Genomic DNA, 27,295 nt, shown 5'->3' with positions numbered 1-27,295 from the left:
TCTCATCAAACCTGTGACATAGATAAGATTGGAGTTCATGCAGTTGGAATGCCAGAGACCACTTTTTGATTCTCATCATGATACATTCTTGTAGTAAGCCGGTGGTTGAGAAACACGTATTATTGGGAGGGGGAGGGGATTCGAATTCCCCTGGGGGTAGGGTACTACGAAAGGATGTTGATGCCGGAGAGAAGCACTTCTTGTAACCAAAACAAAAACCCCATGTATCAGCAAAGGCTTGTTCTGGACCACGCCGCGTCATTGAGACTGCCACCTTCCTAAATGACTTAGAATAAAGCAAAGCTACTAGAACAGTTTAAAGCTACGGCACCTCCTATAACTACACCACCAAGACCGGGTAACAGAACAGCGGCCAGAGCAGCAGATTCGATGCCACGGTTCTTCCTCCACCAAAAGGCTCTGAGCCTGCTACGTAGAGTAGGATAAAAGAAGTGTTTTTAAGCACTTGTATTTAAGCCAAAAACCATAAGTTACCATTCCTAATTTATGGCTTATGCTTATCCCCATAAAGTTATTTGCGTATATTCTACCCTTACCAGACTCCACTTGTGATAAGTCATAAGTTATAAGCCCATCCAAACAGACTCTAAGCAAGGTAAATAAAAGAAATTTACATCAATGCAGAGACGACAAGCTCGCTCAACAACATCAACAGCAGCTTCCAGCTCTTTAAAGTATTTTGCTTTCTGTCCGGGAAATGGAAGGCTCAAACTTGACCTGCAGACACAGAATGTATACAAAATTTAGAGTCGGTTAAGGAAAGTGAAGTAGCAGAGGAATCAGCTGTGAGAGACCTCATGGCAGCGAAGCATGGGCCAAGTGGTGTACGGAAGGGACGATTGAGTTGAATTTTAGGGATCAGGATGGTGGAGCATTGGAGGAGATCCATGGAGGTACAATAATTATTGCTAAAGGTACATGGTTTGTAATGCCATGGATTGGCCCAGTTGGAAGAGTAGGCTTCCTGTGTTAGGGTCTTAGGGAGTGAGTTGTGTTCTCCGCACGTGCTCACTCTGACAGCCATTTGGACATTATTTGAAATCACAATTATTTGAAGTTGAAGTTTGTTTGGATATGCAATTTAGATTTTTTTTACACATAAAATCTTCACAAATTTTGAAAACTATCAAAACCTTGCACTTCTTGTACAATCTTGTCAAATGAGTAAGTCTAGTTCATAATAAAATTAATACGCTACTAGAAGACCTTTCTAAAAAGTATAATGTCAATTGATCAAACTTTAGTTTAATAAAATGGAAAGTTGAATATGAGTTGTAGTGTAACTACTCTTTAATATAATCCTCCTATATAGTTGATAAGAGTAAACTTGTTATAAATATATTACCAATTTATTATAAATATACTATCAACTTGTAATGCTCTCTCTTCTGCCCTCTCTCTTCTGCTTTCTCTCTCTTCTGCCCTCAACGGTAACATCTCCCCTCTCCCCCAACCCCACCCGCCACCCCGTCCGGCGACCAGGTAACTCCGGCAATCAGGTAACGCCGGCCACTTTTCCGGCCAGATTTACTTTTTTCTCCCCTTCCTTTTCTTTATCTCCTATTCTTTTTCTCTTCTTCTTTTTTAGCTGCTTCTGGCGCTGCCAGAACTCAGTCGCGCCATCGCCGGAGACTTTTCCGACACCATTTTCTGGCCAGCCCCCTCTTTCTCCCTCCTTTTTTCTCTTTTTTTCCTTTTTCTTTTCCTGTCCCTTTTTTTTTCTTTTCCCCCCTCTTCTCTTCTCCTGTTTCAGGTCTTTGTGATCAGAATTCCGACAGTGAACAGTAAATCAACAGTGAACAGTACTCGGACGTTGAACAGTATTTTTCCGGCGGCGACCAGGTTCAGTTCAACTGGAGTTGGTACCTCCGGTTGCCATACCCATTATTTGTCCATACACTTGTAGTTACATTTTGCTAACTTTAGACTTTTGAATTTATTAGTTCATACTCATTCTTGTGGCTTTGCTTAGTGATGGTAGACTAGGGTCATGTTCTCGTTCGGGGACGGGGGCGAGGGTTAGGAGGGGTAAGTGGGTTAAAGGAGCGTCTAGGTTGAGAGTAGGTTCTTGGAACATTGGGACGTTAACGGGGAAGTCCATAGAGCTAGTTAAGATTCTTAAGAAGAGGAAGATTAATATAGCTTGTATCCAAGAGACCAAATGGGTAGGTCCTAAAGCTAAGGAGGTAGACGGGTATAAGCTGTGGTTCTCTGGTAGGTCGAAGTATAGAAATGGGGTGGGCATTTTAGTAGATAGTGAATTAAGGGATCAAGTGGTAGAGGTTAGGAGGACCACTGATAGGATGATGTCGATTAAGGTGGTCGTTGAAGGACTCACTTTGAACATTATTAGTGCATATGCGCCGCAAGCGGGCTTAGGCTAGGAGGAGAAGAGGAGCTTTTAGGAGGATTTGGACGAGTTAGTGGGAGGCATACCGCCTACTGAGAAGCTATTCGTGGGAGGTGATTTCAATGGACACATAGGGCCTATTTCGGGAGGTTATGATGATGTGCATGAAGGCTTTGGCTTCGGGGACAGAAATGGAGGAGGAGTCTCACTTTTGGATTTTGCAAGAGCTTTTGGGTTGGTGATAGCCAATTCGAGTTTCCCAAAGAAGGAGGAACACTTGGTAACCTTCCGTAGTTCGGTGGCTAAAACTCAGATAGACTTTTTACTCCTTAGGAAGGATGATAAAGGTCTGTGCAAAGATTGTAAGGTCATTCCGAGTGACTATCTTACAACCCGACATAAGCTCTTGGTGATGGATTTAGGGATCAAGAGGACGAGGAAGAAGAGGGTCGTGGATGACCGACCTAAGATCAGATGGGGTAGTTTGACCACGATTAGTGCACTGGAGATGAGAGAGAAATTGAAGGATATGGGGGCCTGGGATAGTAGTGGGGATGCGACCAGTATGTGGGATAAGACGGCTAGTTGCATTAGGGTGGTAGCAAGGGAAGTGTTGGGGGTCTCGACAGGTAGTCGTGGTCAGCATCGAGGGGACTGGTGGTGGAATGGAGAAGTTCAAGGGAAAGTGGAAGCAAAGAAGGTGGCATATGCGAAGTTGATAGAAAGCAAGGATGAGGTGGAGAAGTGGACGAATACGGAGCTTTATAAGATGGCGAGGAAGAAGGCGAAGTTGGCGGTTTCGACGGCAAAAGCGGCAGCTTTTGAACGCATGTATGCTGAACTAGAAGAGAAAGGAGGGGACCAGAAATTGTTCAGGCTAGCCAAGGCGAGGGAGAGAAAGGCACGTGATGTGGATCAAGTAAAGTGCATCAAGGACGAGCATGGAAAAGTATTGGTAGAGGAGACTCTCATTAGACGGAGATGGCAGTCATACTTCTACAAACTCTTGAATGAAGAAGGGGACAGAGACATTGTGTTGGGAGATTTAGAACATACAGGAAGGCGTCGTGATTATGGGTATTGCAGGAGTATTAAGGTTGAGGAGGTTAGGGGTGCTGTTCGTAGGATGCGCAGGGGAAGAGCGATCGGACCTGACGGGATTCCTGGGGAATTTTGGAAGAGCGCGGGGCCGGCAGGTTTGGAGTGGCTGACTAGGTTGTTTAATGTAACACCCCGCATTTTAGGACTGAGTTTAAGCTCATATCATTAGAGTTCTAGTGGAAACATGGAAGGTTTGAACGTTTTGCGAAAATGGTTGATAGGCCTATTTCAGGCAGCGATAACTCCTTGATCGGTTTGGAATTTTGGAAGGTACTATCAATAAAGTTGTAGTATGTAGAAATACCTTTCTAACGATATAAGGATCAAGCCAATCAGAGATCGGAGCAAGGAGATATGATCGTCTCAATATGGCTAATAGTAAGGCACTTGAAATCTTATAGAATCGGCTAAGTTTTTGATACGTCTGACTTCCAGTCAAATTTCATGAAAATCCGTTGGGAATTTGAGAAAACTTCCTTGATGAACGTTGTATCCCTTTGAAATATCTTTCCAACGGTATCTTACGGGGGTCAAACGGACATCTGTGCAAAGAGTTATGCCCATTTTACTGAAGCATGTTCGCTGGAAATTCTGCCAGCGTAACGGCGACGTTACGGGCCGTATTTCGTGTTACGGTCCGTAACAGTGGACCGTAACGTCCCGAAAATTTCCAGAAACTCACTGGAAATTTTCACCAAGATACGGTACCAAGTTACGGTCCGTATCTCGTGTTACGGGACCGTAACAATGACCGTATCTTGGTCCGTATATACGTTTCGGGTCACCTGACTTCGGGAGGCCATAACCCTATCATAACTTGGGAATTTGGGAAAACTCAAAGAACGAAAGTTGTAGATAATTGAAAAACCTTTCCAACCATAGGTTGTGGGTTCACAGGAGACGTCGGGATAAAGAGATATGGATGTTTTAAGACAGCAAGGTCCCAACTCGTTTTCAAGTTGGGTCAACCCATTTTCCCCTTGGTATATAAAGAAAATATTACCCTAACAGCCCATTTTTCCTCCAAAACTCAGATTTTAGAGAGAGTAAGTGAGAGAGAAGGGAAATTAGAGAGAGAAAGTAGAAAATCAACCAAGTTTAAGGCCCCGAATCCCAAAGCTCGTGAAGGAAAAAGTGTAGTACAAGTCGTTGTCGTCATTTTAAGCCCAAGATCGGACTTGGGGGTGTTGATTTCGTGGTGACTACCCAAAAGGTAATATTTCTACTCCCCAATCATTTATAGTTATGAATTGATGAATTCTTGGGAGTATAATAATTGGGTTTGTTGAAGATGATTATATGAACTATGTTAGAATTGTTGGATTGATGACTTGGGATTGTTGTATTCATATGGATTATGAAGAATGATGTTAATTGCATCTAATTGAGACTGTAGAAATTGTTAGAAGTAAAAGAATGGGGATTTGGTGAAGAAAACACCATCAATGGGGGTTATAGAGCTTCATGCCCACTAAGTGTTTGATAAAATGCTTAGATGAACAAAACATGGATATTGTTGCTAATATAGAATCACTATGACTTGTATGCTATAGATTGAAGTTGAAGGGGGTGAAGGACATTGTGATACGCCCAAAAGCGGAAGGTTAAGGTATGTAGAACTTCCATCCACATGTGGGAACTTCTATGTTCTTCCCCATGATCCGTTTAGTAAATTCTATGAAGTTCAACTCCTAGGGCATTAAACCCAATGTATTGGTAGCCCGTAATTATGTATGTATGTATGTACATGAATTCCGTATATATGTTCGTTATTGTGTTCCTAAACCTCCATTTCGGACATTAGGAATCCTAGCTTAATCCATGAATCATGAATTCTTCCTCATGTGTTCTCATGATGTTTATATGAAATTGTAAAAATGTTATTTTACAAATTACAAGCATGTTTTCAAGTCAGCTACAAACGTATGATTATGCATTATGGTATTTCTCATGATCAAGTTTACAAGTTATTTCATGAAAATATGTTTACAAGTCCTTTCGTGAAATCATGATTTCAAGGCAAGTACAAGTTAATTCACGAAAGTCATGGGCTTCTTAGCCAACTATATTATTTTCATGTTCGGGAGTTGTAATAATACCGAGAAGGCTCAGATAGCCTGAAACTACGTATGCCAACGTAGGATAAAAATCGCTCCGCCCAGTAGGACGATTCCTTTATATGTTCCCCATTGAGGGATTTGGATCCATTCATGTTATGTTCATGTCTCGTGCCCCGGCAAGGTACGAGATGGCTTAGCTGATCGGGCAGAGATCAGACTCCACGCTCCTCCCCGTGGGGGTTTATGTCGGTATTACAGATTATTACAGATTACTACAGACTATCTCATGCTTCCAGTACTCAGTTTCAGTTTTAAATTTCATGATTTTGTACTCATGCTCATGCTCATGTTCATGTCCAAGTTTTCAGTTTCAGTTCTTACTATGTTATTCCACGTTCCATGTTGTTTCTTCCGGTTGCTTTACATACCAGTACATTCAATGTGCTGACGTCCCCTTTTTATTGCCCGGGGGCCTGCATTTCACGATGCAGGTACTGATATACAGGACAACACATCTGCTCAGTAGGACAGCATTCGTATCAGCTTATTTGTGAGCCCCATCTCATTCGGGGTTTAGTCAACTTTTATCTTATGATTAGTTATGCATCTAAAGGTATGCTGAGGGCCTTGTCCCAGTAAGTATGTTTTTCAGTCAGACTCATGATAGAGGTTTCATAGACTAGAACAAACAGTTATGTCATGTCAGATAATCGAAGTCGCATAGCCATTTTGGCTCACTCATGTTTAAACAAGTACTTTATTAAGTATTATGACTTATTATGTTTTATAAAGGCTCATCATGCATTCACGTTATATTCCGCTTATGTTATGCATCATGATGATTCAGCAAGTCATGTGGTTCGCTCGGTCACATGTAGTCAGGCACCGAGTGCCGTGTTACGTCCAGGCCATGGTTCGGGGCGTGACATTTAATGTCATCTTTAAGACGACATTGATGCCCGAAGAATGGAGGGCGAGTGTAATGATCCCTCTATACAAGAATAAGGGAGATATCCAGAGTTGTAACAACTATAGAGGTATCAAACTGCTAAGCCATACTATGAAAGTGTGGGAAAGGGTGGTGGAGATGAGGGTGAGGAGAGGTGTGTCTATTTCAGAGAACCAGTTCGGATTCATGCCGGGACGCTCAACTACAGAAGTCATCCATCTTGTGAGAAGATTGGTGGAGCAGTATAGGGAGAGGAAGAGAGACTTACACATGGTATTCATCGACCTAGAAAAGGCTTATGACAAAGTTCCAAGAGAGATCCTATGGAAATGCTTGGAGGCTAAAAGTGTACCTGTGGCGTACATTAGGGTGATCAAGGACATGTATGAGGAAGCCAAAACCAGAGTAAGGACAGTAGGAGGAGACTCAGAGCACTTTCCAGTTGTGATGGGGTTGCATCAAGGATCAGCTCTTAGTCCGTTTTTATTTGCCTTAGTGATGGATGGATTGACACGGAAAATTCAAGGTGAGGTGTCATGGTGTATGCTTTTCGCAGACGACATAGTCCTGATCGACGAGACTCGTAGCGGAGTTAACGCTAAGCTGGAGGGTTGGAGACATACCCTGGAGGCTAAAGGGTTTAAGCTAAGTAGGACCAAGACAGAGTACTTGGAGTGTAAGTTCAGTGAAGCACCTCAGGAGGCTGGCTTGGAAGTGAGGCTTGGTACCCAGGTTATCCAGAAGAAAAGTAGTTTTAAGTACCTTAGGTCTATTGTGCAAGGCAGCGGGGAGATTGACGATGATGTCACACATCGTATTGGGGCAGGGTGGATGAAATGGAGGCTTGCTTCCGGAGTGCTATGTGACAAGAAGGTGCCACCAAAACTTAAGGGCAAGTTCTACAAAGCGGTGGTTAGATCGACTATGTTGTATGGGGTGGAGTGTTGGCCAGTTAAGATCTCTCACGTTCAAAAGATGAAAGTTGTCGAGATGAGAATGCTGAGATGGATGTGTGGCCACACCAGGAGTGACAGGATTAGGAATGAAGATATTCAGGATAAGGTGGGAGTGGCCTCGGTGGAGGACAAGATGCGAGAAGCGAGATTGAGATAGTTTGGGCATGTGAAGAGGAGAGACACAGATGCCCCAGTGCGGAGGTGTGAGAGGTTGGCCATGGATGGTTTCATACGAGGTAGGGGTAGGCCGAAGAAGTATTGGGGAGAGGTAATTAGACACGACATGGCGCAATTACAGCTTACCGAGGACATGACCTTAGATAGGAGGGTTTGGAGGATCCAAATTAGGGTAGAAGGCTAGTAGATAGTCTCGTTATCCGTTCTTATTAGTAGTCGCAGTATCACAATTTAATTTCTTGTGCTCCGATTTATGCTATAATCTGCTATTTCCTGTGCTTTAATTATCCCGTGGTATCGGTGTTGCTTGCATTATTTTATTTTATATTATTTCATTTCCATATCGCTTTGAATCTCTTAGCCTTATCTGACATTTTTTATGCTTTTATGCTTTTCTTGAGCCGAGGGTCTTTCGGAAACAGCCATCCTACCTTGGTAGGAGTAAGGTCTGCGTACACTCTATCCTCCCCAGACCCCACGATGTGGGATTTCACTGGGTGTTGTTGTTGTTGTATACTATCAACTTGTAGATCTTTTAATATTTGATATAAATGGTTGGTAAACATGATTGGTATATATATACACACACACCAACTTACAAATCTATTTTTAAAAAATATAAACTTATGAATCAACTTTTACATTTAAAAAAATTTGAAATCATGATTTGGAATTCCAAGCCATGCCTTTTGGATGATTTGAAATTTCATCTCAATCCATGTCCAAACTCTGATTTCATCATCATAAGCGAAAATCGCATGTCCAAACGCCTACTAATGTTTATGCGGCGTGCTCACTCTAATTTATGTTCCGTTCCTTTCGAATTCAAATAATTTTTTTTATTGTAATTTTTCATATAATTTTTAAATATTATGACAACAACAACAACGTACTCAGTGTATTCTCATAATCGGTCTGAGGAGAGTAGAGCATACAAACCTTGGGAGGTAGGGAGGCTGTTTCCGAAAGACTCTTAGCTCAAGAGAAAGTAGGAAAAAAAATCAAACAAAAATTGATAAAAGTAATGTAACCATGGCAAAATACTATAAATAAACAGTATGATGATAAGTAACAGTAGATGCAACAAACTAATACAGTAATCGAAGTAGAAGAGACATAAGAAGTAACAGGAAATCAAAGGGTAAGGAAGTATAAAGATAATGCTACTATTAGTACGGACTGGATACACGGGACTACATTCCACTACCTACTAACCTTTTACCTCAATTTGCGTCCTCCACAGCCCCTATCTAAGGTCATGTCCTCGATAAGCTGCAACTGCGCCATGTCTTGCCTAATCACTTCTCCCCAATACTTCTTCGGCTTACCTCTACCTCTCCTAAAATCATCCATAGCCAAGCTCTCATACCTCCGCACTAGAGCCTCCGTGCATCTCCTCTGTACACGCCCGGACCATCTCAGCCTCGCTTCCCGCATCTTATCCTCCACCGAGGCCATTCCTACTTTGTCCGGGATAACTTTATTTCTAATTCTATTCTTCCTAGTATGCCCACACATTCATCGCAAACATCCTCATTTTCACAATGACGTGAGATTGCTTGACTCACCAGTACTCCGCCCCATAAAACAAAGACAATCTAACTACCACTCAGTAGAACTTACCTTTGAGCTTTGGTGACACCTTCTTATCACACAAGACTCTGGACGCGAGCCTCTATTTCATCCACCCTACCCTAATACGGTGTGTGGCATCATCATCAATCTCCCCATCCTTGAATAATAGACCCAAGATACTTAAAACTTCCTCTCGTTTGGATGATCTGCGTCTCAAGCTTCACCTTCACGCCCCCCCCCCCCCCCCCATGCATTACATAGTATTGTTATGACTTACTGTATTGTGACTTAACCTCCTCATGCATCACATAGTATTGTTATGACTTACCGTATTGTTTATGTTGTTTCCAAGTATGTAATTTTTTTAAAAAAATTATGCCTAAATTTATTATCAAAATCAAACTTTTTGACTCTCGAAATTCGAACTATGTCACATGAATGAATTGAGATTTGAGGCAGAGGAATCACGTTTTTTCACCTAAGTTTAATATAGAAAAACATTTTATATCACACATAATATATAGAAAATACCCTTACTATTCAATGCTCCTTAGAATGTCATACTATTTTTATAGGAACCTGTTATTTAGAACAACATGAGAATATTTAATTAAATTAAAATATTAATAAAATACCTAATTACATAACTGGGTGAACATAGCCCTTTTCTCTTACCACCAAGATTAATTTCTCAATATTTTTGAAGTAAAGTTAATACATTTTAAAAAAATTATCAATTATTTGTAAATCATAGCTCTATCTGTTTTATTTTATATGGTGAAATTTAGAATAGTAATTTGACTTATTTATTATTTAGTTAATACATTATTCGTTCTTTTTTTTTAATATATAAAAATACTTTAAAATCCATATATTTTTATAAATAATTTTAATTTTAAAAGTATTTCAATCATTATAACAGAGAAACTTTTATCAGAATATTATTAATTTTTAATATTTTTATTTAAATACCTAATTATAAAATAGTTTTAGCACCTAAAAGACTTTTGTAACACTAGCATTCTGTCTGCACTTCAATCCCTTGAGGCTTAACAAAAACTCAAATGAATATTTAAGCCTCGAGGTTCAGAGCTTCCCAATCTTGTGCAAATTCAAATTCAGTTTTCTTTCATTGTTTTGTTAACTTTAGGTTTGTTATTTGAAGGTGTATTTCAATTAAAATATTTGTCATCATAAAGTTTGTTCAAAACAAAGTCTTTGTTTGAAACATTATTCAGACACCACAAAGAATAACGATTTTGAAGCTCAATTAGGTTTACAAAAGATGAATTTAGTGTAAACCCAGAATTTAGGTTCACTCTATTTATATCTTGATGGTATCAAAGAGAATTATTCATTCCCTTTTCAAGTCTTCTGATTGTCTATGCAAGGTAAAATCTTTAAAGAAAAATTCTTTCTTTTCAATTTTTGGTTGTATATATATATTTCTTTTACTTTTCTAATTTGCAGGAAATTTGGCATTTTGGATATCGGAAACCAATTAGATTGAAGAACTGTACTTTTACTAGTTGTGCAAGTATAAGTTCACTGGTTCTTGATGATTGTTCAGATGAAGAAAATGAATATTATCCATCTATTGTTCATCCACGAGTAACGAAAAATGATGGGTATTTCGATCATACTTACTATTTAAGCTTGCTAGGGAGTTGCTTGAGTGAAGGGTCAATTGTAGATGCCAAGAAACTACATGGGAAATTGTTGACATTGGGATTTGGAGCTGATTATTGGATTGGTGCTAGGTTTCTTGATATTTATGTTGCTTGTGGAGATTTATCTAGTGCATTGCAAATATTTGATAATTTACCAAGTGGGATTAGAAATGTGTCTTGCTGGAATAGGTTGTTGTCTGGTTTTTCACGGATGAAAAGAAGTGACGCAGTTATCAATTTGTTTTCTCGAATGATAAGAGAAGATGTTAATCCAGATGAGTGCACATTTTCCGAAGTTCTGCAAGCCTGCAGTGACAACAAGGTTGCATTTAGTTTCCAGGGTGTTGAACAGATTCATGCTTTGACTGTGCGCTATGGTCTTGGCTTGCAGCTCATTGTTTCTAACCGTTTGATTGATTTGTATTCTAAAAATGGATTTGTAGATTCTAGTAAGAAAGTCTTTGAGGATATGGTGGTAAGAGATAGTTCCTCTTGGGTGGCTATGTTATCTGGTTTTTGTAAGAACAAACGAGAAGAAGATGCTATTCTCCTATATAAGGATATGCGTAAATTTGGAGTAATTCCTACTCCATATGTTTTCTCGAGTGTAATAAGTGCATCCACAAAGATTGAAGCATTTAACTTGGGAGAACAGCTCCATGCTAGTATCTATAAGTGGGGATTTTTATCTAATGTTTTTGTTAGTAATGCCCTCGTTACATTGTATTCTCGCTGTGGATACTTAACATTGGCAGAAAAAGTATTTGTTGAAATGCCGCAGAAGGATGGAGTTACCTATAATTCCCTAATCTCTGGTCTCTCTTTGAAAGGATTCAGTGACAAGGCTCTACAGTTATTCGAGAAAATGCAGTTAAGTTCGTTGAAACCTGACTGTGTTACAATTGCAAGCCTCTTGGGTGCTTGTGCATCATTAGGAGCACTTCAGAAGGGAAGACAACTGCATTCTTATGCAACAAAGGCAGGTCTATGCTCAGATAGCATAATTGAAGGTTCTTTACTTGACCTTTATGTTAAGTGTTCTGACCTTGAAACAGCCCATAAATTTTTCCTCGGAAGCCAGATGGAAAACATTGTTCTTTGGAATGTGATGCTCGTGGGTTATGGGCAGATGGGTGATTTGGATGAATCGTTCCAAATCTTTTCACAGATGCAGTTTAAAGGGCTACAACCAAATCAATACACATACCCCAGTATATTGAGAACTTGTACATCTGTTGGCGCTCTATATCTTGGAGAACAAATACATAGCCAAGTATTAAAAACTGGTTTTTGGCAGAATGTTTACGTGTGTAGTGTGCTTATAGATATGTATGCCAAGCATGAAAAATTGGATGCAGCAGAGAAAATCTTTTGGCGTCTAAATGAGGAAGATGTTGTATCTTGGACATCTATGATTGCTGGATATGCTCAGCATGACTTCTTTGTTGAAGCTCTAAAACTTTTTAGAAAAATGCAAGACCGAGGTATTCGATCTGATAACATAGGATTTGCAAGTGCAATCAGTGCATGTGCCGGCATTCAAGCACTCAATCAAGGGAGACAAATCCATGCCCAGTCAGTGGTGTCAGGCTACTCATTAGATCATTCAATAGGCAATGCATTGATTTTTCTTTATGCTAGATGCAGTGGAATACAAGATGCATATGCAGCATTTGACAAAATTGATAAAAAAGATATTATTTCGTGGAATGGCTTGGTATCAGGATTTGCCCAAAGTGGATTTTGTGAAGAAGCATTGAAAGTGTTCTCTAGAATGCACGGAGATGGAGTGGAAGCTAACATGTTCACATATGGATCTGCTGTTAGTGCCGCTGCTAATACCACTAATATTAAACAGGGGAAGCAGATTCATGCTAGAATAATAAAGACTGGTGATAATGCCGAAACAGAAGCTTCCAATGTCCTGATCACATTGTATGCAAAGTGTGGAAGCCTTGTGGATGCCAGGAAAGAGTTCCTTGAAATGCAAAATAAAAATGATGTGTCGTGGAATGCCATGATAACAGGCTATTCTCAACATGGGTGTGGCAATGAAGCTATAGAACTGTTTGAGGAGATGAGACATCTTGGTGTGAAGCCGAACCATGTCACCTATTTGGGTGTTTTATCAGCCTGTAGCCATGTGGGTTTAGTGGACAAGGGGCTTTGCTATTTCAATTCCATGAGTAAAGATTATGGTTTAATGCCAAAACTAGAACATTATGCGTCTGTTGTAGACATTTTAGGACGAGCTGGTCATTTGCCGCGTGCAATGAAGTTTGTGGAGACTATGCCAATAGAACCTGATGCAATGGTTTGGAGGACCCTCCTAAGTGCTTGCATAGTTCACAAGAACATTGAAATAGGGGAACAGACAGGCCACCGCCTCTTACAATTGGAGCCTCAAGACTCAGCAACTTATGTTTTACTATCAAACCTATATGCAGTTCTTGGAAGATGGGATTCTCGAAACCAGACAAGGCTGCTGATGAAAGACAGAGGTGTCAAGAAAGAGCCAGGTCGTAGCTGGATTGAAGTCAAAAACACCATACATGCATTTTTTGTTGGAGATAGACTCCATCCACTAGCAAATCGTATCTATGACTTTGTGGAGGACCTAAATAAACAGGTAGTTATGATTGGTTATGTTCAAGACAATAATAGTCTTTGGAGTGATTTGGAGTTGGGACAAAAAGATCCAACTGCTTATATTCACAGTGAAAAGTTAGCTATTGCATTTGGACTTCTAAGCTTGCCTGAAATGATTCCCATACGAGTGATGAAGAATCTCCGCGTCTGCAATGACTGCCACAATTGGATAAAGTGTGTGTCGAAGGTTGCAGATCGAGCCATTGTTGTACGGGATGCATACAGATTTCATCATTTTGCAGATGGTGAATGTTCCTGCAATGATTTTTGGTAATTGGAACTGTTGAAGGGTTGCTGTGTGGTGAAGAGGGTTTTGAAAAGAGATGACATGGTAAACTGCCAGTGGTTGAGATTGATGCTCTGGATACCTTTATCAATAGAGGTATGAACACTTTATCTTGATGATATTTTTGGTTTGCTTTGTTATAGCCTTGGTTCAAAAGTCAATTTATCTGCTGTCATTCAGGTCAACTATAGTCCGTAATATTTGTCTCTTTTCAATTATCAAAAGTTCCCTGTGATATATTTCAGTGCCCATTTTTTCAGATCTGGCAAAGCTACTGATCTTAATAACAATGATTAGGCGTTACTCTGATCTGTGTAAAAATAAAAATAAAAATAATAAAAAAAAAAACAACATACCCAGTGTTACTCTGATCTGTAAAATTATAAAAAGAACATCGTGCTATCTTCTCAATAAACTCACCAATACTCTACATTTGTTAGTTATAAACTGTGAAGCATATATACTGCTATGTCGATGTTTGCATATACCAGACAATTAGAAGTTGAAACCTCTGGAGTATGTTCTTTTGCAATCAGTCAAAGATGACGGGCTTGCTCAGACCATTTGTAAACACATTCCCTAGTGATCAACAAGGTTGTATGCACTTCTTGTTCTTGGTCTTGTGGTAAGTGTGCAGTACGTGATCAATGTATTGTTAGGTGCACATAACGAGTTCGAATCCTCCGCAGACAAAAGCCTAGCATTTAAGTGTAGAAGGGTAGAGGGGCCCACCTAGGCTTGGATCGTACGCCACGGCCCCCGGGTATTTCTCAGTTAACAAAAAAAGGTCTCAAGTAGGTTTCAAGGTGGCCAAAATAACCATGATTTCGTGTCTCTCTTTCAGCTTGCTGCAACCACGCTCTCTTCTAGCCCCTCTTTCTTTTACTGTCACTCTGTCTTGAAACTCTTTTGAGAAATATATTGACATATTTATTTGATACATAGTAATGTGTTTACATGGTTGGTGCTGTTCAACTGTAGTGCACTAGTTCCAAACAACTGGACCAAAAGCTGTTTCATGCGTCCTCCCTGGTGATAGCTGTCGGTAATGTTCTTCACTCTTAGTTTATGTCCTTCTCTTTCTAGTTGTAATTCTTCATTTGTGGCTGAGTATTTGTGTCATGCAAGTATTTTGTTCAGATTTTCTTCAGTCAATGTCATAGTAAACAAATTTGCAGAGCATCCAGATAAAAGTGAAAAACCAAAGGATCAGAAGAGTAAGCTGAGGTGATGTTCAAAATTATGAGCCTCAAGGTAAAAGGACCATCGGGCGATGTACCTGAGCGGGTTAGTACATTATGTTACCATTGTTGGTACCTTCACGGTGTATTTTTTCTCAAGGACGGTTGTTTCTTGGCAAGCTTGCACCACCTAGATTACTCCACCAGCCAGGTACATGCTACCTCCCAACAACACATGTACCAAGTAACTCTGACCTCCGAGGCTTAAGTAGATGGTAAGAAATCACTTCTAGTGTTTTTTTTGCTTAGCAAGTGGACAAAAGGATCAAGTAGCTATAGAACACATTCTGTCAGTTATCTTTCTCGATAGGGAAAATCCTAACCGGTGAGCAGATATTGTTACAACCTAAGTTGCACGGACTCTTCATTTTTTATGCCGCACCCGTCTCGACACGGGACGGGTGCGGGAGCGGGATACGTCTTGGATACGATCAACCAACTTTGGATACTTTGACTGGAGTCCATGGACAAATTTGGGGGGAAAATTGAGATTTTGATTTCTCAAAATGAAAGATAAAACATATTTAAGACATGGGTAATGACATACCTTCAACATTATAGCTCTTTTGTCTCATATTTGTTGCTTCATGTTTCAGGCCAAATAGAGAGAAACAAGAATTTAATGGGTCGTGTTCTTTATAGCTCTATTTTTATAATTTTGAATGTTCTTAGCCGAATTCCCGGCCATCCTACCTTGGTAGGAGTAAGGTCTGCGTACACTCTACCCTCCCCAGACCCCACGTTGTGGGATTTCACTGGGTTGTTGTTGTTGTTGTTGTTCTTAGCCGAATTCCCGCACCCGTATCCATACCTGGATCCGCACCCGCGAATCTTATAATTTAGATTTTGCTGAATCCGACACTCCGATCTGTACCGGTATCGGATACCCGCACCTGAGTCCGAGCAACTTAGGTTACAACATATAAACAAGCATCCAAATTATGATGCCATCTTTTCATTAGCTTGTACCTTAAAAATATGAAAATGCATCCTTTATGTAAGGACCGTAGAGTGAGAAATATTGACGACAAAATGCCATTTGAAGTCTATCCATTTTGTTTCGTGAAGGATTTTGACAAACAGAAACTTACAGTCGCTGGAGGCAGATGTTGATGTTGAGGCTCGCAAGAAAAATGTGGAGGATGCAGCTACAAAGATTAATGGTGAAGAACCCGTCATATATGGATGGGTGAGCTACCATTTTTTACATGCAGAGCTAACCTTGTAAGTAGTTTTTGTCCCAACATCATATTTCACAATTCTGTCTTGTCCTACATATGCTTTGTAGAAGGTAAACAGAGAGAAATACCTAGCTAGACAAAGGGGTAGAATCTGTATAGATTCATGATCTGATGCAATTCGAGATATGTAGCTTTGGCTGGAAAAAGAGTACCACTCCTGTGGATCCGGGTGGTTGATCGTTACGAGAGATGTTATGTTTCTGGTATTTGATAATACAAATTAGTGTAACAAAGCTGTATAGAAATGGGATTTCTTCAAGAAAAGGGGAGGTTTTCAGTTTTTTGAGACCTTGAATTTCAAATCTATGAACTTTAGCAAGTTTTCATATCCAAAATAATTTATAATTCTCACAACTCATTATTGTGAATTGCTCGACGAAATACTATATAAAATCAGTAAGCATTATTGATTAGGTTTTTATCAGTATTTTAAGGAAGACAACATTGCAGATACTTCCCCTCCGAATAACGGCTAAGATAATCTTTATGCACCTCCTAGTTACACCCAATTTCTGTCTTTGATTGAGGAAAAAAAGTTTTGTATAATTGAATGTCATGTTTCGTATGATTGAGCACAGAAAAAATAAAACAATGACGTAGAGTTGAGAGCCATCTTGAAATAAAAAAGTCTTATAGTTTGATTGAATTAATGACATCTTGATGTCAAGATTAATCGAATAAAACAGAAATAAACCCTTACTCTGAAGTGGTAATTTTGCATTTCTCCAAAGTCAAAAAGGGCAAAGAAAAGAAAAATACACACAAAAAAGTTTTAAGGTATTTCTTTGGGACCTCTAATATCTTCTCTTTGCCTACGCACACACAAAAAAGTTCACTTATTCTTGCATGCCTTTTGCAACTTCTTGATATAAGGATAGTGTACAACTTGTTCATCACAAAGTGTTGACCCTTTTTGCAGCGACCACACACTTCCACTTGTGGAATCACCCTTTCGCTGAAACCAAACAATTGCTTCAAGTCATCCGTCCAGGAGAGAAGGGGAGGGAGTATTTGTGAAATTTTGAAGTGAAGAGAAAAGAGAAAGATGTGAATGTCGTTATTTTTTAGACTTTGCACATACTATAAGGCATATTTATATGTATTTGCCTTGTGTTTTAAATCCTTTCCTACCTCACAAGAGGGATATCTAGTTGCCAAATTCACTGTTTTCCAACATTGGCTTTGATTAGGAATTTACGTGTGTGTGGTGTTTTCTTTCGTCCAATTACTAAACGATGGAAGACGAAAATCAAATTGTAAAATTAACATGGCTAAAAGGTTGATAATGAGTGCTTGGAGAATTGATTCAGCTCCACAAGTTTCAACTTGGAATGGCTAAATTTCACCTTTAGAATTAGTTGGATGAATTCTTTTGAGCTCCATCACCCACTATGTCAAGGTGATAGAACTTTAAAGACTTCTTCAAGTTCTTTACTGAAAATGGAAAAGAGAAAAACTCACACGTACCTAATGAGGGAGGAACTATTACTTGTATGAATATAGATTTGACTGCAGCACAGATGAAAAGAGAAAAATCTACACTTCCATCATATGATTTTGTGAAGGGAAAAAAATAGAGATTTATAACATTATACATTTTGACTGCAGTAAACATGAATCATTCTTCACAAATGAAGGATATTGTCTGTACGTAAGCCGTTTTTGACCGAAAGAAGAAAAATACAAGTATTATGAGAACAAAAGAGAGATACTGATGACCACCAGATGGAAGAAAATGGAGAAAAATTGATATGTATACTGTGATTCGTCAAAAGAATGCAAGTGCCATTAAACAATTGATGAATGGGAAGATATCGTCGTTTGTATTTCAGTATTGATTCTGTCACAATAATGTCAAATGCCTGTCAAAGAACTGCTGAATTTGAAGAGATCATTCCGATAATCTTGCTATGTAAGCTCCCATTAGTCACAAGAACCCCGCCTGAAGGAAAGATGAGCCTCCGTTCAGTTTGATCTGCTGCAAAATCAAGTGAACTTCCTTCCCAGTCAGTCACCTGACAACGCACACAGTCAATAACCAGGAAAGTGAGAAATCTAATCTTGCTCATCTTTCAGGAATGAACGATCCACAGTCAACAACTATCGCGCATAAGTTGAAGGACATAGGATAAAGTCAAAGACATAACCAGGAGTAGAATCAAGGAAAATGATTAAAGCTTTGCATCCTGTTGTGCCAAGTGAATAATGTCATATGTAGAACAATTCTGAAAACAGAACACAGGGAGAAGGAAAGTTGACGCCAGAGAATTCTGAATCAAGTAGGCCGAAAAGCAGTCTTTTGCTTCATGTATTTGTTTATTATCGAGAATATAAATGCCTGGATGGGAATGACTAGTCGCTGAGCTAATGAGTGGAAAACAGTAGGTGGTATAATGCAGAATAACACATTTCTGCCCTTTGCTGTTATCTCTTGCAGTCCCCCAGATCTTTCAAATCAAACATGGGTTGATTTTTCCTGTTTGTTCTTAAACTCACGAGAATGAAATTGCTGAGTGCAAGGTTTCTGAATTGTAAGACGTGGCTAGAAATAAAGTTATAAAACAAGCCTCTCCTTTCACTTTGTGTTTCTTCACATGTAAATAAAGTTTGTCTTCTAAAGATGGAAGTTCAGTTCCGTGAATCACTATTTTGGATCCTCACTTTACTCTTCAGATTATATTTTCTTTCAAAGCAAACCTAAGAAAGCATGAAATAGTTGTGCACGAGAGTCAACCTCTCAAATCTGACCAGTTCTAAAGTTTTACAATTTTCCTTGAAACAGTGATGATAAGCCTTCAAAATACGATATACAGATGAAAGATGAAAAGGGAAAGATCGAAGCTATATCTTCAAATCTGCAATACCAGAGGGTGTTCTTTACATGACTTAATTTTTTTTTTATTAAAGAAAAAAAAACGAAAAACAAAAAGGGTGTTGATTACACGCAATATAATTAATGACTGTTTTATTAAATGATATATCAGCAGCGCCAACTTCTCTAGAACTGGCTGTAAGATTGCAACTGTTGGCGGACAAGTAGAGATAAACTAGGTATGGTAAAAAGAATGCCAACAGAGAAATGCATACCTTCCCTCCAGCTTCATGGACACATATGATTCCAACAGCATGGTCCCAGACCTACATTTGACGGATATGAGCATCTGATTGCTCCACTAATTTCACAGAGTGGCTTGAGAATATAATTTCACCTTGATAATAGATGTCGCCTTCTTCCCTTGAATGTAAACCGATGCTCTCCCAGAAGCCACCATCAGATATTTGCATAAACTGTAAATATAGAAACAAAAATTAAATTAAATGCGCAAAAACCATCATGAAAATTGAAGATGTACTTTGATTTGCAGCCCTCAAAAGAGGAAGAAAGAAGACAATGCAAAAGTAATTACAACTCAGCCATTCAGTCTAAAAGGGAGATGAATTTTGTAATCACTTGAAGAACAGTTCTGAGTGCATTCTATTTTATGTTATCAAAATAGAGCATTCAATCTAGAGCATTTATGAACTACTGGATGTGAATAATGAGCCTCTTCTCCAAATAAGTTGATGACTGTTACCGAGTAACAGTAGAAATTCCAACTTGGACACCAAAGTTTATAATAGAGCTAATTTCCTTTGGAGAAGAGGCTTGTGATGTTAATGACTAATCAAGCTAATAAATGAAAAATATTCAAGCACAACAAGAGTGTGTTCTAGTGGTTAATGGAGCCCTATAAGGATAAAAACTTCCAGAAACGCCAACAGCAGGCAAGAAAGATTTCACATCACAAATAAGCATCCATACTATATCCTTTGTTTTCATACTTTATCTAGGTTCACGTATGTAAAGAATATGAAATTTATCTTTGAGAAGAAGAATTCACCTCCCACAGCATGCAGACAGAAGAAGTATGTTGCCTTCTCCTATGTTCTCAGAGTCTGTGTTTGCATCAAATAAAGCCGACAGGGGTAAAGATTTCCATGTTTGACTTTCGGGAATAGTAAAGCGTGCGCCCTCCACCATTTGGCAGCTGTCAACAGAGCATCTGGTCCAAGTGAGAGGTGACTCAATGGCCAGTATGCCTGACAACCTCTTTGTCCATGTTCCACAACCCACATGAGAAACCATGATGATCCCTGATCTGGAAGTTCTGTTTTCTTGGACCTCAATGATAGAATTGTCAGAACAGTCTTCGCGCCAATTGGGGCAGCCCATGACTCCTAAGACAATCTGTCCTTCAACTACAAGTGCCAAACCCACCTGACAGATACAATATTCTTGGCCAAGTAAGCATGGGAAAAGGGGAAAAGACACAACTCTAATCCAGGCAACAAAAAGATCCTACAGACCAAGAAATAATACCTAAACGGCTGAACCTACTGTAATAATGTATATGATGACATCATTTTAGTTATCAAGGCACTCTTATTTGCAGAAACGTTAATTATTTCATGATAAGTGAAATACTCTGCACTATTAAGGCAAATAGAAAGAACCAAAGAGGTTTAGGACAGATAAGTTTAATTTTGGCACCACTGATGCCTTAAGTTTAACAGCATCACAGTCTCCAGTAAAATTCCAAACCAAAGGTTTTTCCCTTATTAAATAGTCAATTCTTTTCCAGTTCCTCTCATTCTTGTTTTTTTCCCGTTAATTATTAGGAAAAAGAAAAGGAGCAAAAACATAAAAGACTAATTACATTAAGGAAAAAGGAAAAAGAATTAAGAAGCATACCACATAGAGAGCCTCAAAAACGTAAAAGAATAACTACATCAAGCAGAAAGGAAAAAGAATTAAGAAGCATACCACATAGAGAGCCTCACTACCTCTAACAAACCCTCGTGTACCATCAATAGGATCCAGTATCTGTACGAGGCCGGAAATTTATGAGTGCAGTCCAAATTACTGTGCAAGTATAGAAATACAAACAGGCATTTTTGTTAGTTGTTAAGGGCATGGACAATAAAAGTCGATGTCTTACAAGCACATAAAAGATCATCCAGAGTAAAGAAGACGAGAAAGTATTTCTTGACGTCATATTGATACAAGCCGGGAGGCCCGTAATAATATTAGCCTTCATCTGGTAAAAATTAATGCACAAAGGAAGAGGTACTTTCAACGAAAAGAAGATTATCCAAGGGCCATAGTATTGGAAACTGTTTCCATATATTGGGCCATCCCCACCCCCAAACCCGAATCCGTCGAGAACCTCTTGAGATGTTTCTCAGGAGATATTCATGACACGTTTCTAATTCTAGAAAGAGAATCAAAATTTGAAATTCTCCACATCGAGGAAATTTTAATGTTCAACATATAAATACACAAATGATCATCAACTAAATGAATGTGTCTTTGATACAAAAAATGTGAAAGAGCATACACAAAATGAATTAAAAAACTCTAGTTCGCTTCAGGAACTTTCCCTTAGTTTGAAGCTTTTAAAGGACTTTGATCATTTATGACATGAAACTTAGAGAATACGCTTTGGAAGCAGCATCAACGCACCCAGTAAGTGGCTGGCTTAGGCCCAAATACACAAGCATCCTTTCCCCCTCTGTCAATCGCTTTCAAAATATTATCCTCTGTTACTTCATCTCCTAAGGTTGCTTTATCCTTCACAACATCAGCCACTGAGCCAACCAGATTATTTGAACACAAGAATGCAGAGTCCTCTTCAGCCACCAAAGGGATAGAGGGAAAAAGTCTGTTCATCTCTATTAGAAAAGGATGCAATCCAGTAAAGAAACAATTCATCTTAGCTCTAAGAAAAAACTCAATCAAACAATTTGTCTTTTCTCCAAGAAAACAAATAAGGAAATATAAGAGAATTAAAAGGAAAACACAAAAATAATATCCACAATTTCATCATTATCTCGTGATTTATCGTGCTTCAAAATTGTACTCATAATTTAATCATTATACTGCATGACTATGCGATTGTTTTTTTAAGATGGAGAAGTATTAGACCAGATTTGCTGCATTATCCTATCATCTATGAAGAAAGAGTATGAAATGATGAGAAAGAAGGTGCAAAGATTTGAAACGATCCTTTCCACCTTCAAATGACCTATAGTATAGTTCTTGAGAGCCATAATCACTAAAACTTGATTGGTATTGCCAAATCAGATTTTTAGACTTCTAGCTGCTGATTTAGTTACCTGTCACTGACTCTTTTCTCTTCAGTCAGTAACTACGCTATATTCAGGTAATACACTTTTTATTTATTACAGTCTATTATTGTATAGTTGATATCATCTTTTCCGATTTAGTCAATACAATAAGTCTGTACTCCTATCGGTGTTCAAAAAAAAAATAAGTCTGTACAAAAATGCCATTTTATAGAACAAGGACTATATAATCTTAGCTAAGTGCTATGTTTCTCGGACTCTCCAAAAATGCTACCATACCCATTTTGGATCCTCCAAAAATGCACTACTTTTGGAAGATCCGACAAGTGCTCAACAACACTCTTGAAGAGTACGAGCAACATATGCTAAGCGTGAAAATTTATGGTTATTTCTTGCCTGAATAGTTATATTTCATTGTTTTTCTAAGTTGAGAGCGTTTTATGACCAAAAGATACACGTCAGTATATGCTTGACTAAGAAAAGAAAGCATTGACATTTTCCTAAAATTAGATAGAGCGACTGTACAATTTGAGCTCATGACAGAATGCAATGTAAGCTAAGGAAGCTCTATTACAGGAAAAATATAGCATATGACATTATTCCTCTATCAAGAAAAAGAAATGTAAAAAACATCCAGATATAAGTAAGATTATTCTTGGTCAAGGTACTTCATTGCGGTAAGACAAATCAGACTGACTGGGCAAGCTTATAATTGTTTTATTCAAACTTTCCTTCTTTTTTTCTCCCACTTTTACCGGATAGCTGAAACTGCACTCAGCTTTAGTTAATTTATCAAGAAATAATGAAAAAGAACATATAATTTACCCAAGCTAACTAAAGCCTGCACTCCAAAATCTGCAATAGTGACTGGGGTCTGGTCATTTTTCTCAAGAATCCTACCATCACTTGAGAACAGTGACTTCTTCACCTAGAAATCAAAAAGAACTGACCAGTCTTAGTGGATAAAATGGTTGCAGTACTAACATACGGACTACTGAAAATAAACATAAAGATAACTATTGGAAAAATGCTCATATTTCAATTCAACCATTTCATTTATCAGAAGTAAAGCAAGTTTTACCTGAACTAACTGACTACTATCCCCTTGTTTGAGATAAGATGTAGACAACTTGTTTCAAAAGTCTTGAATTTTAGGTACCTTAGAACAGGTTATTACTTTAGCAATGTACCTTGGCTATGAAACTACCTATATGACAGGAAAACCTGCATTTTGAATAACAGAAAGCAGTAAACAATGCCTATTTGAATCCACATTCTAACCAATTTCTAGAACTTTAGTTCCAAAATCCATCATATCTTTCAATTAAACTAAAAGAATTGCAGCCAACAGATAAATGAGACTCTTCCAGTCCCTATTTATAATTGGTACCTTCCAAAATGATTCATACAAATCGATTTCTATACAAGTTTTAGAGAATCGTCTTTACATTACTTTAGTATTCTCTTGGACTATCACTAAGTTAGTCAAATAGTGTGACATAAAATGAATAGGCAATGAGTGGAGAAATGTACATGAAGACAGAGACGACAAGCTCGTTGGACAACATCAACAGCAGCTTCAAGCTCTCTATAATACTTTGCTTTCTGCTCTGTGAATGGAAGGCTCAAACTCGACCTATTAATTAAAGACAGTATCAATCAATTAACCTATATGAATTCTCAACAAATTGAGAATATGCAGAGAGGAGTCAGACCTAACGCCGACGCAACGCCGGCGAAATGGTGGTGTATGGAAGATAGGCTGAGGATGAGCTCCAGGGAAGCGGCAAGCGGTGTAGCGGACAAGATCCATAAAAGCCTATGGAATTAGAGTCAGGTGGAGGTGGTATTTGCTACTACTGGAAGGTGCAACTATTATTGCGAAATGTACATGGGTATTTTGACGCTTCTAAGGGTAGGCTTCGAATGGTGGAAAGTGGACCACAACTCCAACTGCTAGAAACAAACGGTTGCTTCAATGAGCTTTTTTAACATTTTTCCTCTGCTCTAATACACAAATTGACACCTTTTTCTAAATTTTACATCATATAGTTAAACCCCAAATGTAAAGTCAGAATTTAGAATTTATAATTCTGAATTTTCATTTGAAGTCATAGCATAATTGATAAATATTTACTACTTCCGTTGTCTCAATTTATGTGACATTTTTCACGATATTCAAATTACAAGAACTTTGATTAACATTTAAAGATGTATTTTTTTATCAAATCGATATGAGAAAAATTGCAACTTATAGTGTTTTTCATGTTGTTTCAAATATATAAATTTTAATCTTAAAATATTACATTAATCTTATCTAATTTAACTTTAAAGTTTAGTTAAACTAACTCTTAAAAATAAAAAAAATGTCACATATACTGAGACAGAGAGTAATATCGATAAATTTCAAAATATATTTAATCCAGACAAAGTTAATGAAATCTATTATAACTTCACCTCAATCCTAATTACGTTTAGATTTGACTAATAAGATAGAAAGGGGCAAGTCAGAACTCACTCTGTTGAGTTCTGCTTTTCAGGCTACCTTCTTTAGAGCTTATGTAATATATTGATTGGAGCACGTTCTTAGGCATCTTTGACGCGTATGTTTTTCACTTACTCTATCATGAATAATAACACATCATATGCATGTCAAATAAATCATGATATATCATCATCATCTTCATTAGTCTAAAACTAAAAAGAATCATTAGAAGCCTACTCATACTGTCAGCATGTTACCTGTCATGAAATAAAATAAAAAATAAATAAAATGGTAACCATATAAACAACTGGAGTCTGGATAACTCAGGGTTTACGTGTCCAATCAATATTATTGATTGATTGTATTACACACACTTGTAATAATATACGTACCGTTTTAATCTTGATTACTTTTGCAACATTACTTTATGCCTAAAGATAATGGACCGCTTCAATTTTTCTTTCTTTATCCGTGCGGTGTGTTGAAGGTTCTGCACTTTTTTTGTGTAAAGAAGATACATATCATAAGAACGAAGAAAAAAATAGAGTCAATCGCACTTAACACCTAATATTTAAAAAATAATATTCCCTTCACATATTAAATGGAAACAATAATTCTCTTATGTAATATTTTTTGGTGGGAATTTTTTTTTTTTTTGAGAAAAGATCTTTTTTTTCTTTTTAGAATTAAATTATAATAATATATAACTCTCATTATTGTCTCATTTGCCTATTCCGTTGAAAATAACATACTTATCATTTAGGATATAACAAATATTTGGAATATTTTGTTAATAAATTTCAAGCTACGAGTTAATATTTTCTTAAAGAGTATGGTAAACGCTAAGTGAACACTCGTTTTGAAGTGGAGGGAGTAATTTAATTTTAAAAGTTTCATATCAATTGGATGGAGAGTAGAATTTTACCAAAATTTGTAATTTGGCATAAAACGCATACGTCGAATGAGATTTATATATGTCCTAAATAGAAATATCGAATGGTCTGAAAGATGTCCTAAATATGTCTTAAATAGCTTGCTCTTGAAGGGAAAACCAACAGTTTTTCAAAACTTAGTTCATACAATCTTAGCTTTTTTCTAAAACTCAAACTTTAAACATCAATTATATCCAACCAATTAAAATTAGGGAAGAAAACTATTGCTACAACATTTGTTACTAACATATGGTATAAAAAATTATTGATAAAACGAATACCACATAACTTGAAATTTATTAATAATTTACTTCAAGTAGTTGTTATATCCTAAAAAATAAGTACATTATTTTTAGCGGAAAAGATGAATGAGACAATAATAAGAGTTATACATTTTTATAATTTAATTCTAGAAAGAAAAAAAAAATTCTCACCAAAAAATATTATATAAGGAAGTTATCGTTTTTATTCAATATGTGGAGGGGATATTATTTCCCGGCTCTAATGTCGGGGGTAAAGTGAGATTAATTAAGAAAAAGAAAAATATCTCCAAGTATATCATTCTAAGATAAGTATGAGACAGCATTGATTCCACGCACTACCTAGTACAATTTATTTACTACATTCCATCATGCAAACCGTTGGATAAGCATATAACTGAAGCTCCTTTAGGTAAATCATTGATATACAACTTGATCCCCAATAAAGTGCAAAAATAAGCTGGCCCCTCCATGTTTGACAAACATCCTATACATTTTCGTGGCATCATTATCAACAGTGATTCCCAATGCTACGTCAGCAACGGATTGGTTCGAATCCAAACCTTAATGTGTAACCGGCACGTGTCAGTCATCCACTGAACCAAAAACAAACAGGCCCCGGTTTCCGCCAGTTAAAATCCATAATAGCCGGTTGTTTTCACTAATCAACAGGTTCCCAAAAATCCCCTCAAACAAATCCATTAGGAGCAACTTTTTCCTCTATATATATACCATTTCCCTATCTTTTTGGAATTCTACAAACACAAAAGCAAGCAAAACTTAAAAAGTTTTTTCAATCTTATCCTGATATTTTACAATTTGGTAGGTACGTAGATGAGTAGAGTGCAGCAAGGTGTGATGAGGGTGGTTCAAGGGGTGAAGGAACAGGCAACAAGACGAGGTGACAGTGGAATCAAGACGAGTCTCAAGTTATCTGGTGATCTTGATTCGAAAGCTGTCAAAGCAGCTAATAAGTCTGACAAGATTAAACAGGCTGAAGAGTCTCTTAGGACTGTCATGTACTTGAGCTGTTGGGGTCCTTAATTAGTATTACTAGATCTGGTGTAACTCATCTGATCTAACAAAGTCTTGTACAAATATCATATGTATATAGTACAACTTTTGGTCTTCTTTCATTTTCCTTTGTATCATATCTTTTGTCCATCAAATAGTTAATAAGTCGATGGAGAACAATTTTGAGGCACATATTTGCATC

The 27,295-nt window shown here is 37.8% G+C and overlaps 3 protein-coding genes across 11 annotated transcripts in view; 1 reads left to right on the top strand and 2 right to left on the bottom strand.

The window, feature by feature from the left end:
- Positions 1-1,045, bottom strand: part of LOC132621540 (putative PAP-specific phosphatase, mitochondrial) — a 13,809-nt gene extending 12,764 nt beyond the window's left edge. The window contains exons 1-2 of one of the 2 annotated variants that reach the window (XM_060335856.1): positions 816-1,045; positions 636-738 (exon numbers count right to left, since the gene is read on the bottom strand). In XM_060335856.1, the coding sequence (XP_060191839.1) occupies positions 636-738; positions 816-1,045 (333 nt within the window). The remainder of the gene's footprint in view (positions 1-635; positions 739-815) is intronic. The other variant, XM_060335855.1, reaches the window with a different exon arrangement.
- Positions 1,046-10,210: 9,165 nt separating this feature from the next.
- On the top strand, positions 10,211-18,116 carry LOC132622790 (pentatricopeptide repeat-containing protein At4g13650). 8 transcript variants are annotated; one of them, XM_060337463.1, is made up of 6 exons: positions 10,211-10,580; positions 10,660-13,890; positions 14,776-14,839; positions 14,973-15,250; positions 16,129-16,224; positions 17,885-18,116. In XM_060337463.1, exons 1-2 carry the CDS (start codon positions 10,524-10,526, stop codon positions 13,780-13,782), a joined length of 3,180 nt encoding a protein of 1,059 aa, XP_060193446.1. In that variant the 5' UTR covers positions 10,211-10,523; the 3' UTR covers positions 13,783-13,890; positions 14,776-14,839; positions 14,973-15,250; positions 16,129-16,224; positions 17,885-18,116. The 8 variants fall into 8 exon arrangements, with proteins under 8 accessions (XP_060193446.1, XP_060193445.1, XP_060193442.1 ...); XM_060337462.1 differs by having other exon boundaries at positions 16,104-16,224; XM_060337459.1 differs by having other exon boundaries at positions 16,104-16,259.
- On the bottom strand, positions 17,798-24,431 carry LOC132622791 (putative PAP-specific phosphatase, mitochondrial). The gene is made up of 9 exons (XM_060337464.1): positions 24,118-24,431; positions 23,936-24,038; positions 23,228-23,330; positions 21,780-21,988; positions 21,081-21,140; positions 20,158-20,534; positions 19,486-19,564; positions 19,364-19,414; positions 17,798-18,291 (listed from the first exon to the last, which is right to left on the bottom strand). The coding sequence occupies exons 1-9, from the start codon at positions 24,213-24,215 to the stop codon at positions 18,142-18,144; spliced, it is 1,230 nt and encodes a 409-aa protein (XP_060193447.1). The 5' UTR covers positions 24,216-24,431; the 3' UTR covers positions 17,798-18,141.
- Between the last annotated feature and the right edge of the window lie 2,864 nt (positions 24,432-27,295).

This window comes from Lycium barbarum, chromosome 12 (genome assembly GCF_019175385.1).
Source record: "Lycium barbarum isolate Lr01 chromosome 12, ASM1917538v2, whole genome shotgun sequence".
NCBI lineage: Eukaryota > Viridiplantae > Streptophyta > Magnoliopsida > Solanales > Solanaceae > Lycium > Lycium barbarum.
This window is presented reverse-complemented; position numbering and strand designations above follow the sequence as displayed.

What these genes read in the sequence shown, in the direction of transcription:
- LOC132622791 (XM_060337464.1), bottom strand. Translation starts at nt 24,215, where the DNA reads ATGGATCTTGTCCGCTACACCGCTTGCCGCTTCCCTGGAGCTCATCCT. An exon ending in CGGCGTTGCGTCGGCGTTAG is followed by an intron (nt 24,039 to 24,117) that starts GTCTGACTCCTC and finishes TTTAATTAATAG; the next exon opens with GTCGAGTTTGAGCCTTCCAT. An exon ending in GTAGTGAGGCTCTCTATGTG is followed by an intron (nt 20,535 to 21,080) that starts GTATGCTTCTTA and finishes TGTATCTGTCAG; the next exon opens with GTGGGTTTGGCACTTGTAGT.
- LOC132622790 (XM_060337463.1), top strand. Translation starts at nt 10,524, where the DNA reads ATGGTATCAAAGAGAATTATTCATTCCCTTTTCAAGTCTTCTGATTGT. An exon ending in CTTCTGATTGTCTATGCAAG is followed by an intron (nt 10,581 to 10,659) that starts GTAAAATCTTTA and finishes TCTAATTTGCAG; the next exon opens with GAAATTTGGCATTTTGGATA.